The sequence below is a fragment of the Arvicola amphibius genome, chromosome 6, assembly GCF_903992535.2.
Source record: "Arvicola amphibius chromosome 6, mArvAmp1.2, whole genome shotgun sequence".
NCBI lineage: Eukaryota > Metazoa > Chordata > Mammalia > Rodentia > Cricetidae > Arvicola > Arvicola amphibius.
This window is the reverse complement of record NC_052052.2, coordinates 11,719,754-11,731,219: the sequence shown is the minus strand read 5'-3', so window position 1 is coordinate 11,731,219 and position 11,466 is coordinate 11,719,754. Positions and strand designations below refer to the sequence as shown.

Here is an 11,466-nt window from a genome sequence, read left to right as displayed (position 1 = left end):
AACTTAAACTCCCAAGATAAGAATTAGTGCCAGAAAAATGTCTCAGTGGTTGGGATCACTGGCTCTCTTCCAGATAGGACCTAGGTTCAATTCCCAGCACACATATGGTGGCTCACCACTGTCTGTAACTCCAGTTCCAGGGAATCTGGCGTCCTCACATAGACATACATGCAGATAAAACACCAATGGACATAAAATTTCAAAAAATCTTCAAAAAAAAAATCAGTGTCAGAAATGGAACACTAAAAGCAGAGAAAGACTAAGGGAAGAATGTTGGGGCTCCCCTGAACTGAGGCCAACTCCTGGGGTCAAATCAGCGTTGGGGGTGTGTGAAATTGGACTTGTGTATTCTTTGAATTTGATCTGCTCTAAGGTCATGCCTGTTGTGCCAGGAGGAAAGGAAGGAGAGAGATGGAAGGAGAAGAGAAGAGGGAGGGAGGGGGAGAGGGGGGGCAGGAAGCAAGTCAAACTTCGTTTCCAGCCCAGTGACCTCTGGACTCCGGGTGGAGGGGCTGGGATCCCTCTGTTAATTGGGGTGACCAGCCGGCTGGCTCATTTAGTACCAGGCCCAGGCCCAAGCCCAGGCCCAGAATCAGCGGCATTGGGGAGGGGTTGGAGCCTCGAGGGTGCGGCGTGGCGGCGGCGCTCTCTAGGACCCAGAGACTCCGGGCTAGGGGCGGGCGTGGGCCTTGGGGGCCGTAGGGGGCTCTGGCTGCGGGCGGCGGGCGGGCACTCTCAGCCGCACTAGAGCACCGCACAAGGGCCCCAACAGGTAGGCGCGGGCTGGGCGCGCCCAGGGGTGTCGGGGGCGCCATGCTTTACACTCCGTTCTTGGTGAGGAGGGGGAGGATTATGGAGACCCTGGCCCCGGGGTACCGAGTAGATACTGAGGGGGCACCTGGCAAGTGGTGGGCCGCAAGATAGGCTAGACAGAGAGCTGGAACTTAGGGGTCATCAGAGATGGGAGTGCTGGGGGACAGGGCTGCTGTCCCCCAAGTGTTTGGGATGTGGAGGGCGGGGCAGGGGTCGGATACAGAGACAAAGAAAGACCAAAGTGGAGAGCCAGCTAGTGCCTCAGCAAGTTTCCGCTGCCGGCTGATTGTTCCCAGCTGTACAGCGGTGCTGCAGCAACTGGTGGGGCCCCCTTCGGGTCTGAGCCAGTAAGGGGGCTCCCAGTCCTAGCCCCCCAGAACCGAGGAGCCAAGGGGCTGAAGAAGGCCGAAGTTGTGGAAAGGACCAGAGGTGGGGGTGGATCAGACATCCCAACAGCTCCTGACCTGCCTAACACCTCCCAAAGTCAACTTTTGAAGAACTTGCCTGGGTCCCCTGGGAGCAATTCATTATTTTCTTCTTCATGCCGGGGCTAGCCAATGAACCCCACTCCCTACCATATGCCTGGGCCTGAGTGCGAGTGTTGGATACACATTGGCAGCCACTCAATGCTTCCTAATGCCCAGGGCCTCAGGTCAGTCATCAGCCTGTATGGAGCTGGTGGCCCCCCAACCACAAGGCTGCCCACATTTTAAAAACCGGGAATGTGAGGAGCCTTAGCCATGGTCCCTATGGGAAAGGATATAAACTAGCAAGGGCCTCTGGCCCCCACCAAGGGCCACTTGGGCGAGATGTCTGAGATGGGCAAGGTATCAAGAAACCTCAGGGTTGGGGAAACTGAGGTCAGATACCCTGTTTCTGTCTTTCCCTTGCTCTCTCCCCAGATTCCCAGGGGGACCTACATCAAAGTTGGGGTTCAAACTGTGGAAGAACGTCCCATGGTGGGGTAGGGAGCCCTCTGGATGATTAGCCTGTGGGCAGCATCTAGAAGTCACCATCCACTGACTAAGACAGGGCATAGCAAGCTGACTCTGTAGCCAGCACTGGAGGCTGGACTCACCCCGGAGTCCCTGGGTATTAGGGACTTTGTGCAAACCCTGGACCAGTGCCCTCACCAAAGCTACACTCTTGTCATCCAGGATCACGTCAAGGGTTCTGAATCCCTGGGCCACACGACTTCGCCTCACCCAGTTAGCATGCTGGGAGCCAGAGGCGCCCTCACCTCCTCCTGCTCTCCTCCCCAGGCTTCCTGCTGTTGCAGACAAACAGGCCTCAGTCTCGTGCGTGTGTCTGTAATGAAGACAGCCAGGTCTTGGGAGGCCTAGAGCTGGCAGGCGTCTTCTTGGAGCTGGGAGTCCTGCCCAGCCCTGGCCGCTCTGGGGGCTCCTGGGGCCTGTATGCATGTGGTTTTCCTGCTGAGCGGCCTGCTCAGGGCCCAGGGGCTAATTGGGAGCAGGTGGCAGGCCTGGCAAATGCTGTTGAGCTAGTGACTGACTGTGGTATTGGCTGGGCAGGGCTGGTACCTTAAGGATGTGCCTGAGGTCACTGGAATTCACATGGAACATCAGAACTCAGGAAGATGATGGGCTTGAAGTGGGTAAACTCAGGGTGGGGGGACTGTCCGTCCACTTGTTAAGGGTTTCTTCCACTGCACAGTAAGTTGAAGCTAGCCTGGGCTACATGACCCCCAGTCTTTAGAAAACCAAGTCAGCACTGGAACCTGATTTAAAGCCTTCACCTTCGCCCAAGCAGGGACTGTAGATGTCCCTCTCCACCTCTAGACACCTGGCTCTGTCTGTCCCCTGCAGACTGAGCTCATGGACAGAAATGTTATGCCATCCTGAGCTAGCTGGCCAGCATGCAGCTAGCTCTCCTTTCCTCCCCTCTAGCTGTCCTCAACGCCACCACAGCCTCCTCCCTCCATGGCCATGAGAGCCGCCTGCCTCTTCCTGCTGTTCCTGCCTGGTAAGCGGCTGCTGGGCTGGGGTCTCCCACGTGGTACTTAGTCAGGGCTCTCCAGCTCTGAGCCCTGCTTCAGGCCTGCACCTTATGGTAGAGGCAGGGAGTCCAGGCACTGGTGCTAGATCTACGTGAGGCTTCACGGTTCTGTAGACTTAGACTCAGCCTTTGAGTGGTACTTATCCATCACATTAGGAGGTGCCAGACCTAGGAGTCTCATCCATTCCCTGACGTCTACTATAAGCTAAGTACTGGAGATGAAACTGTGAATTAGGCAGACGCACCTGGCCCCCACCACATGGCCAGGTTAGAGAAGAGGCAAATACTGGTAACTTTGAGATGGTGTTGAGTGCTATGATAGAAATCCATAGCAGGGAAGGTGGAGCAGGCTAGCCCCGGGAGAGCTGAAATGGTAGTTGAGACCTGGAGAAGGCCTGGGGAGTCCTATGGAAAAGCTCCGAGGCAAGCAGGAGCATGGGAATTCCCGGAGCAGCCATGAGGCCACCCAGGGCAGAGGGGATAGGCAAGGGCAGGGACAGGGGCAGGGAACTGACCCAGGACTTTTTGAATTTTGTTGAGCCTAAACCTGGTTGTAGGTCCCTAGCCTAATAGGACTGCCACCTGCTTTCTCTCTGTCCTACCTCTGTGGGGTGCCCACACATGACCCCTCCCCTCAGCAGGCCTGCTGGCTCAAGGCCAATATGACCTGGATCCTCTCCCCCCATTCCCGGACCATGTCCAGTACAACCACTATGGCGACCAGATTGGTAAGAGTCCTCGCAGTGCCCAGTGCTGCCCTCCCATATACATGCATCAGCCAGACACCCATTTCGGTGGGGTGGTAGGAATCCCAGAGGCAGGTCCCTGGAGCCCCGCTCTCCTGGGATCATGGCTTAACCTGACCCCCTCCCCCTTAATGTTTCCTTTTCATTTACAGACAACGCAGACAACTACTATGACTACCAAGGTAAGAGTCTGGGGTAGGATGGGCAGGGCCAGCAACCCGGCGGGGGTCTGTAGGGAAAGTGAGCAGATGCCTTGCCACCCACCCCCTGCCATAGAAGTGAGTCCTCGACCTCCTGAGGAACAGTTCCAGTCCCAGCAGCAAGTCCCACAGGAAGTCATCCCAGCCCCTACCCCAGGTAATGCCATCTCCCTTAGTCCAGCTACTTGTATGCCTCAGGATGGGGGTGCTGGCTTGCCCTGAACACCCCTGGCTGTCTTTCCCACACCAGAACCGCCAGTTCCAGGGGACCTGGAGACTGAGCCCACGGAGCCTGGGCCTCTTGGTAAGAACCTTCCAGAAGCTGGAGAAAGCAGGCATGGCTTCAGAAAGAGAGGGCCTTTTGATGGGAATTTGCAGGGTTAAGCAACGGGGTGCTAGGTGAGGGAGCTGACAGACATGTCCCTGGGCAGCTGTGGGATATCACTCCCTGCATGCCCACTAGCATCTGGTCAGCAGAGCTTGGTGAAAAGGGGCAAGCAAGCCCAGCCCAGCTGAGTGCTACCCAGCTGAGAGCCTGAGGGGAGAGACCCGGAGAAGCCCAGCCTGTGTGTGTTGACTTGGTTACAGAGTGGGTTACAGAGCAGCTTGTGAGCTACTGTGATGTCCCAGTGGCCAAGTTGGGTAGCTGGGAATTTGTGTGCCAATTTATGTTTCCAAATGGGAGTGACTTTGTGTGTGGTATAAAGTTGAGCAATCCTGTGCTACCTGGGTGCTGGATTTGTGTGGGGACCTGGGCAGGGCCTGAGGGTGCTTAGGGACTCAGACTTTGTGAACCTGCCACTTGAGCTGAGCCTCCAGTCTGACCCCACCTGTCCCCAGACTGCCGTGAGGAACAGTACCCGTGCACTCGCCTCTACTCCATCCACAAGCCTTGTAAACAGTGTCTCAATGAGGTCTGCTTCTACAGGTGAGGGCTGAGGGAGACTCGGGGGCCACTCCTACCAGGGAAGGTGTGAGTTGGGATAGGCAGTGAAGAGGACGGGCCTGGGCCTGGACCCCTGGACTCACCCCGTGGGAGTAGGTGAGGGTGTGGCTGAAAGCATGCCTGGCTCATCCCCCAGCCTTCGCCGGGTGTATGTCGTCAACAAGGAAATATGTGTCCGCACAGTCTGTGCCCATGAGGAACTCCTCCGAGGTAGGAAAACCACCACCCCTTGTCCGGCAGCATCCACTACCCACTTCATTACCTGGCCATGTCCCACCTGCAAGGTTTGGCGTGGAATATGTGTCCAGGCCCACTTGTAAGATGCTGCAAGACCCCTCCCTCCATCCTCACTAGTACTGGGTGGTGGGTTCCCACCTGACTGCACCTCCCTCCAACAGCTGACCTGTGCCGGGACAAGTTCTCCAAGTGTGGCGTGATGGCCGTCAGTGGCCTGTGCCAATCTGTGGCTGCCTCCTGTGCCCGGAGCTGTGGGGGCTGCTAGGGTGGAGCTGGTGTAGGATCTGAGCCCTAGACTCAGCTCGGATCCACTTCAGGCCCCACCTGACCTGGTGCTTTCTCCCATCCTGCCCTCCCTTTCATCCTGGACACCAGTGGGCTGCTGCCCCCGGGGAGTGGGGTCATAGCTGCATTGGGCTCCTCCCCAGCCTGTTTCCACCCCTGAGCACTTGGGGCTGCTGACTGTCCAGTCTCCACCCCCCAGGTGAGGTTCATTCAAGGCCTCTTTTGGGGATCTGGTAATCTCAATGTGCCTTCTCAGTGCCTTGGGGGCATTCCTCCCTTTTCAGTCTCCTCAGGTAGGCTGTGCCCCTCACCCAGCTGGTCTGCTTGGATTTCCTATGCCCCCAGGCATGGGCCACCTTTGTTTTATACAAAATAATAAAGTTTTTACAAAAGACAGAGTCACTTTTGGGACTGGGGAGAACTTAAGTGCCACCAATATTGCTGGTCCCTAACAAAAGGTTACTCAGCTCCTTAGAAGGCAGTGCCATATGGCTCTATTTCTGAACCCCACCCCTACCTACTCCAGCCCTAGCTTCATCTGTGACCCACCCAGAGCAAGGGGCCCCAACACCCCCTCCCAAGGTGCAACTCTTCAGGTGCATGCAGAAAGAGACAGGTCATTTTGGTTTTTCTGCGCGAGCAGCATAAAGAGCTGTATAGTGCTCCCCATGCTGTCCTGGTTAGTTCTCCTGACAGGTCTACATAGCGGGTAAATCACTGTCCTCAAATGACAGTGACCATCCAGAGGCTCACAGTAGTGGGTGCCAGGGAGGGCCAAGCCTAGCTATGGTACTTTGAGAGAAGGGAATGAGTAGAGCAGTCTTGGGATGCTGAGCGCTCCGTGAGCCCCACTGTCACACCATGACTTTCGTTCCACTTCACACAAGAACACACATACTCTGCCACATGAAGCAGCGCTGCCCAGAAAGCATCATTCAACAGAGCCACGGCAACACTGTCCACTCCCGGCCCTGCCTGTTACCAGGGTGTCTATGAGCCCTGGCACTATCCAGAGGGGAGCCTGAGCTTATGTAGTGGGCACAGCACCATCTGCTAGCAGCTAGATGGAGAGGAAGGTCCATCGTGCCCTTGAGGTTGCTAAGCTCAGCTAGCAAGACTGCCCCCCACTCTCCCAAGCAACTCCCAGGCAGAGGAAGCATGTGTGTGTACAGACGATTCTAGAAAACAAGTCATGTTACAAAAAGCATAACAGTCTCCACAGTTAACATTAGAAAAGGTACAAAAATACAAGGGCTCTAGGCTCACTAAGGAGCTTCCTGACACCAGGAATCAAGGGAGAGCTCCCTGGAGCTGCTCTGGCTTAGGCACTCCTTCCTGGGGAAACCCTGGTCTGTTACTGGTGGAAACAAGCGCTCTCCCTGACCCCTGGCTGGCTCAGTCGAAAGGCTTGGCCGTCAGAGGATCTTCATAGAAAGGGGACTGGAGTGATATAGGTGGTACAGCCACAGTGCCACCCTCATCTGTCACCCCAGCTCCCTCCCACCACTCTTATGTCCAGGTCTGGGGCAGTCTACGTTACTAAGGACCCTCTCCTGCCTAGATGACTGTGCTCAGGATGCTGGCTAGAAGGGACTCACTGCTCTGGGGTGCCAGAGGGTGGGAAGACAGGTGCTGAGCTCCTGCGAAGCTCTTTCTTCAGCTGTGCCTTCAGCATGGACACCTGGAGAGGAGAAGGGCCCAACAGTCCGGACCACAGCTGACTTCAGAGAACAGGAGCTGATGGGGTGGCATGCCACCTGCTGCTGCCTAAGACTGGGAGAGTCTCTGCTTCTCATTTTGCCCCTCATGGCGGCTAAGTGTCTGTATGTTTGGCATCCTTATCCCTTCAGAGGCTCGATCATGTGAAGCAGCTCTGCTCAGCATCACTCTACAGAGCAAGGCCCTGTGTCCTCCCAGCCCTGCCCTGTTACTGTCTATGAGCACTGGCAGTATCCACAGGGGGACCCTGTCCCAAGGAGGGCCAGAGAGGCATGGAAGACCTGGCTGGGTCTACTAGCAGAAGTGTTTGTGTGACCAGGTTGGGCCTATCTAAGCAGCTAAGTGCTGTTCTAGGCACAGCCAGAAGGGACACAAGTGACCTCACTGGCCAGGAAGAGCCATTTCTTGGGCTCTTTCTAGTATTCCTAGGAAAGAGCCTGTTCTCCACTGGGATCCAGGTTGCTGGCAGAGCCTATAGTTAGAGCTGCTAAGGGAGCCATGCTATGTAGGGAGAGGGTCTGATGGCTTGAGGCAGAGAGTGAGGCCTAGACCAGGAGCTACTGAGACCAGGCAGTACCACCCCACCCATGGCTGGTACCAACACTGATCTATTTGACCCTTTTCAAGTTATAAAGCTCATGAGCAGTCCTCTCCCCCAGCCCCACACTTCCATCCCAGCACCATCTTCACCCAGGGGAGGCCCGTGTACCTGCTCCTCCAGTCCCGACACTCTCTGGCGGTGGGCCCGCTCCCGTGCCTCCAGTGTGCGCTCTGTCTGTACTTGGGCACTGCGCAGGCGCTCGACTTCCTGTTGCAGCTCCAGCCGCTGCTCGTCTGCCTCCAACTGGACCGGATTGTGATTCTGCTCCAGGGCTACCACCTGTGCCTACAGACAGGGGCTGCCAATCAGAGTTCTAACCCAATGTGCATACAGTGGCGTGGGCTTATCCCTAACAGTGTACCTTCCAATTCCGGGTCAGGGTCCCCAGTGAAGCCCACTCAGACAGGCATGCACATACAAAAATACTCCAACAGTGTCTGGCCTACACACGCCCGGGAACAAAAGCAAGCCTATTTGTACAGAAGCACACATGGGCACAAAAGCACAGCAGCCTAACATCTGCATGTGTAAAAACATTTACATGGATTCAGTCCACAGGCCACATGAGGTTCATGCTATACCGGTGAGCAAGCTTCCATACATCCACAGCACACAGGTATCACCACTGGCTTGAATGCCAATGAGCCTCAATGTTTCTTCCCACCATGGGAAGAACCCAACTCTACAGTCCAATGAGGACACCCTCCCAAAGGCTCTGGGCTCCTGTGCTGGCTCAGCCATAGGCTCCCCTAGGACATCTCGAACTCAGTATGGGAATGACACTGGGGACTAGGCCGGGGGTGGGGGAGGGCTGACCTCCAACTGCTGGATCTGCTGTTGGGCCTCAGCCAGGTCCAGCTCAGTCCCTGTGAGTGTGCGGTCCAGACGGCCCTTCTCTGCATTCAACCTCAGTGTGTCCTCATGGCTTCGAAGCTTCTCCCGCTCCACCTGGGTAGAAGTGGACCGGAAGGGGCTCACAGGGGGTTCACAGAAGCCCCTGTAGAATAATCTGACATCAGCAGAAGCAGAGAGACACAGAAAACCTAGGGAAGCACCAGCAGAGTAGGCCACCTTATCCAGTGTCTTCCTGAGAGCAACACGGTCCTTGTCGAGTCGCAGTGCTGACCGTTCCACCTCACGTTTCTCAGCTTCCAGCTGGGCCAGGGCTCGCTGCAGACTGCCCAGGCGTTCCTGCAGCAGCCGCCGCTCTTCCTGCAGCTTCTGGACAGAGCGCAGAGCTGCAGCCTCGCCTTCCTGCCGCTGTCGGAGCACCTGCAGACAAGCCAGCAGTTCCTCATCCCACTGCACCTCAGGATGGCCATCTGAAACTTGGGAGCAAAGGTGCTAGCCCACTGTTCCCAACTGCAAGGCCGACGTAGGGAAACACCTGAGGCCAAATGGTTTTCTCTGGGAATAATGGGAGTGTGGGCCAGATGAACCATGGTTCTTCACAGGTGGCTGGGTCAATTGGGGTGAAGTTGAGTGGGTTCCCCACCCCATGCCAAGAACCACACGGGGCATCCCTATAGACAGAGGCCCTCCAGGCCTCACCTGCTGCAGCTGCTGCAGCTGGCCTTCAGCATCTCCCCGCTGCAGCTCCACGTTGGCTAGCTCGCCCCGCAAAGTCTGCACCTGCTCACCCAGGGAGCTGCTTTGCCTTCGTGCTTCAGACAATGCCTGTCTGGCAGCATCCAGCCGTTCCTGGAGGACAGAGGCTGATGGTGCCAAGCCAGACTGCCAGCCTGTGCAAAAGGCTTTCCTTTGGGTGAAAAGCCTAACTGGTCTGGCCTGTTGCCAGTCCTGTCCACGGATCTGTGCTGAAGGTGGCAGTCACTCATATCCCAAACTGCACATGGGTCCCATACTAGCAGGTTTCTTCTCTCACTAGACAGCATCCCCCTCTAAGCCTCATGACTGGCTAGTTCTGCTGACCCCACTCCCACCTCAAGACCTATTCTCACTGGCTCCCCAGAATTCCTGACTGACAGCCCCACTGGCTATCGCCTCCCTCCACACCTGATGTTCTCAGCTAACTCTCTCACTGAACTCTTTCCTGACGGAAGAGAGAGATATGCCAGATGCTGGAACCCTCCCCACCCCAGACCTGGAGCACTTGGCGGTCATGTTCACAGGTACTCAAGGTCTTCTGTAAATGTAGATTCTTGTCCTGGGTGCTGGTGAGGCTGGCATTGCTCTGGGCCAGGGCATCTGTCAGGCTCTGCACCTTGCTCCGCAGGGTTCCCTCGCTCTCCTCCACCTTGGTCAGTGCCCCATTCAGCCGGTCCACTGTTAGCTGCAAGGTCCCTGCCTTCACCTCACTGTCTGCCACCTGCAGGAAGGTAGTAGAAGGTCAAGGGTTCCCTTTCCATTGGGATCTCCACCAGGAGTTCTAACCCACTCTGCTCCCTTATCCATATCCCTGTTGGCTTGTTCTCTCACTGGCTCAGCCTACTGTGGTCTGCCCTCACCCCACTGTGGGTTAACCACCCGGTCCAGAGTCCCGGCAACCTAGCTATGTGACAGGCAAGGACACTGCCATTCTGAGAGTCTACCTGTCCACCTTGAAACCTGATGGTGAAGACTTACTTCATAGAATTGGCAATTGCACAATGCCTGAACAGAGCCTGGCACAGGGCATGCAGGTGACCAGGAGGGAGAAGGGCCCACCTGTCTCTGCAGGGAGTCAACCCGATCCTGGAGGGCCTGAGCATGGGCCTCCCGGTCGCCCAGACCTAGGCGGCTGCGCTGCAGTTCGCCCTCGAGAGCTCGCCGCTGCAGCTCAAGCTTGACAGAGCGACTCTCGGAGGCGTCCAGCACCTCCTTCAGCCGCCGCTTGTCACTCTCCAGCTTCGCTTCGGTCGCCTTCATCTTGCTGACTTTCTCCTGTGGGTAACAAGGCTCAGCCCCGTGCCTGTCCACCTCTCCCCAAACCCCTCTGCAGCATCGGGACAAAGCAGGGTCAGCCTCAAGGACTGTATGACCTGGGACCAGCCTGTGACTGCTGGGGCCTCAGTTTCCCCATTTGTTACAGACTGAGCAGCTATGAGGAGCCCAGAGCGCTCTTGCTCAAGCTGATTAACATGTTATATGAGACAAGATGCACCTTCCCCACTCTGGCTGTTTCATGTCTGTCCTGGGAGGACTGTTCCAGAGGTGCCGCTATCTGATCCCTGGGAGGGGGCTGCAGAATGTAGACACTGGACCCTCCCCTGCTCTACAAAAAGGCTTCCAGAAATGGCTGAAAGCACAAATGAAACCCGAGCTGAACCTGGCAGCTGCTTCTGAGGAGCAGGGCACCGCTGCAGTTCTAATGGCTGCCTCTCCTCCCCTGTTCAGGACTCAGATGATGAAGGGGTTTGCAGAGTGGACACAGGGCAGGAAGAACTTGGGACCATTCGATACACAGGGCCCCAGAGCCAGTGGGTTCTGGGTGTCACTACAGCCTCCCTGCTTCAAGCTTCATCTTCAAGCCTCTCCCTGCCCTGTCTGGCCTGTAGGGGAGAGTGGGCCCCCACTCTGGCTCCCACCCAGCTTTGTTCCTGGCCTCCTCCCAGGCCCCAGGGGCTTCTGGGCCCAAAGCCAGAGCTGAAGTTGCAGACACAACAATCCTGCTCCAGCTTGGTCCCAGACAGAGGTGATGGGAGTGACAGCAGTTGGAGAGAGGGCAGGGGCTTCATTTCAGAGGCTGGGCTGTCATCACCCAAGGCCTGGGCTTCCTGTCCCAGACACAGAGACATGTGGAAACCTACACATCAAACACTGCATCGCCATTCATGCAGATATTCAGAGACAGAGGCTCCAGCTAATAGCTTACAGGACTGCCTCTACGTGTGACCCCCACCCAAAGGGCAACAGTTGGACAGCAGGCTGTTTCAGGCCAAATCTGAACTCCTCTGTCTGACT

The 11,466-nt window shown here is 56.5% G+C and overlaps 2 protein-coding genes across 3 annotated transcripts in view; one reads left to right on the top strand and one right to left on the bottom strand.

Moving 5' to 3' along the window:
* The first annotated feature begins 727 nt into the window (after positions 1 to 727).
* On the top strand, positions 728 to 5,562 carry Mfap2 (microfibril associated protein 2). 2 transcript variants are annotated; one of them, XM_038335025.1, is made up of 9 exons: positions 728 to 772; positions 2,721 to 2,796; positions 3,468 to 3,557; positions 3,728 to 3,757; positions 3,852 to 3,932; positions 4,026 to 4,079; positions 4,616 to 4,703; positions 4,858 to 4,931; positions 5,120 to 5,562. In XM_038335025.1, exons 2-9 carry the CDS (start codon positions 2,754 to 2,756, stop codon positions 5,221 to 5,223), a joined length of 564 nt encoding a protein of 187 aa, XP_038190953.1. In that variant the 5' UTR covers positions 728 to 772; positions 2,721 to 2,753; the 3' UTR covers positions 5,224 to 5,562. The 2 variants fall into 2 exon arrangements, with proteins under 2 accessions (XP_038190953.1, XP_038190954.1); XM_038335026.1 differs by lacking the exons at positions 728 to 772; positions 2,721 to 2,796 and having other exon boundaries at positions 3,492 to 3,557; positions 3,824 to 3,932.
* Positions 5,563 to 6,503: 941 nt separating this feature from the next.
* Positions 6,504 to 11,466, bottom strand: part of Crocc (ciliary rootlet coiled-coil, rootletin) — a 37,165-nt gene continuing 32,202 nt past the window's right edge. The window contains exons 29-35 of the mRNA XM_038333858.1: positions 10,231 to 10,446; positions 9,668 to 9,892; positions 9,115 to 9,264; positions 8,635 to 8,835; positions 8,380 to 8,511; positions 7,672 to 7,848; positions 6,504 to 6,924 (exon numbers count right to left, since the gene is read on the bottom strand). Of these exons, the coding sequence (XP_038189786.1) occupies positions 6,838 to 6,924; positions 7,672 to 7,848; positions 8,380 to 8,511; positions 8,635 to 8,835; positions 9,115 to 9,264; positions 9,668 to 9,892; positions 10,231 to 10,446 (1,188 nt within the window). The 3' untranslated portion in view covers positions 6,504 to 6,837. The remainder of the gene's footprint in view (positions 6,925 to 7,671; positions 7,849 to 8,379; positions 8,512 to 8,634; positions 8,836 to 9,114; positions 9,265 to 9,667; positions 9,893 to 10,230; positions 10,447 to 11,466) is intronic.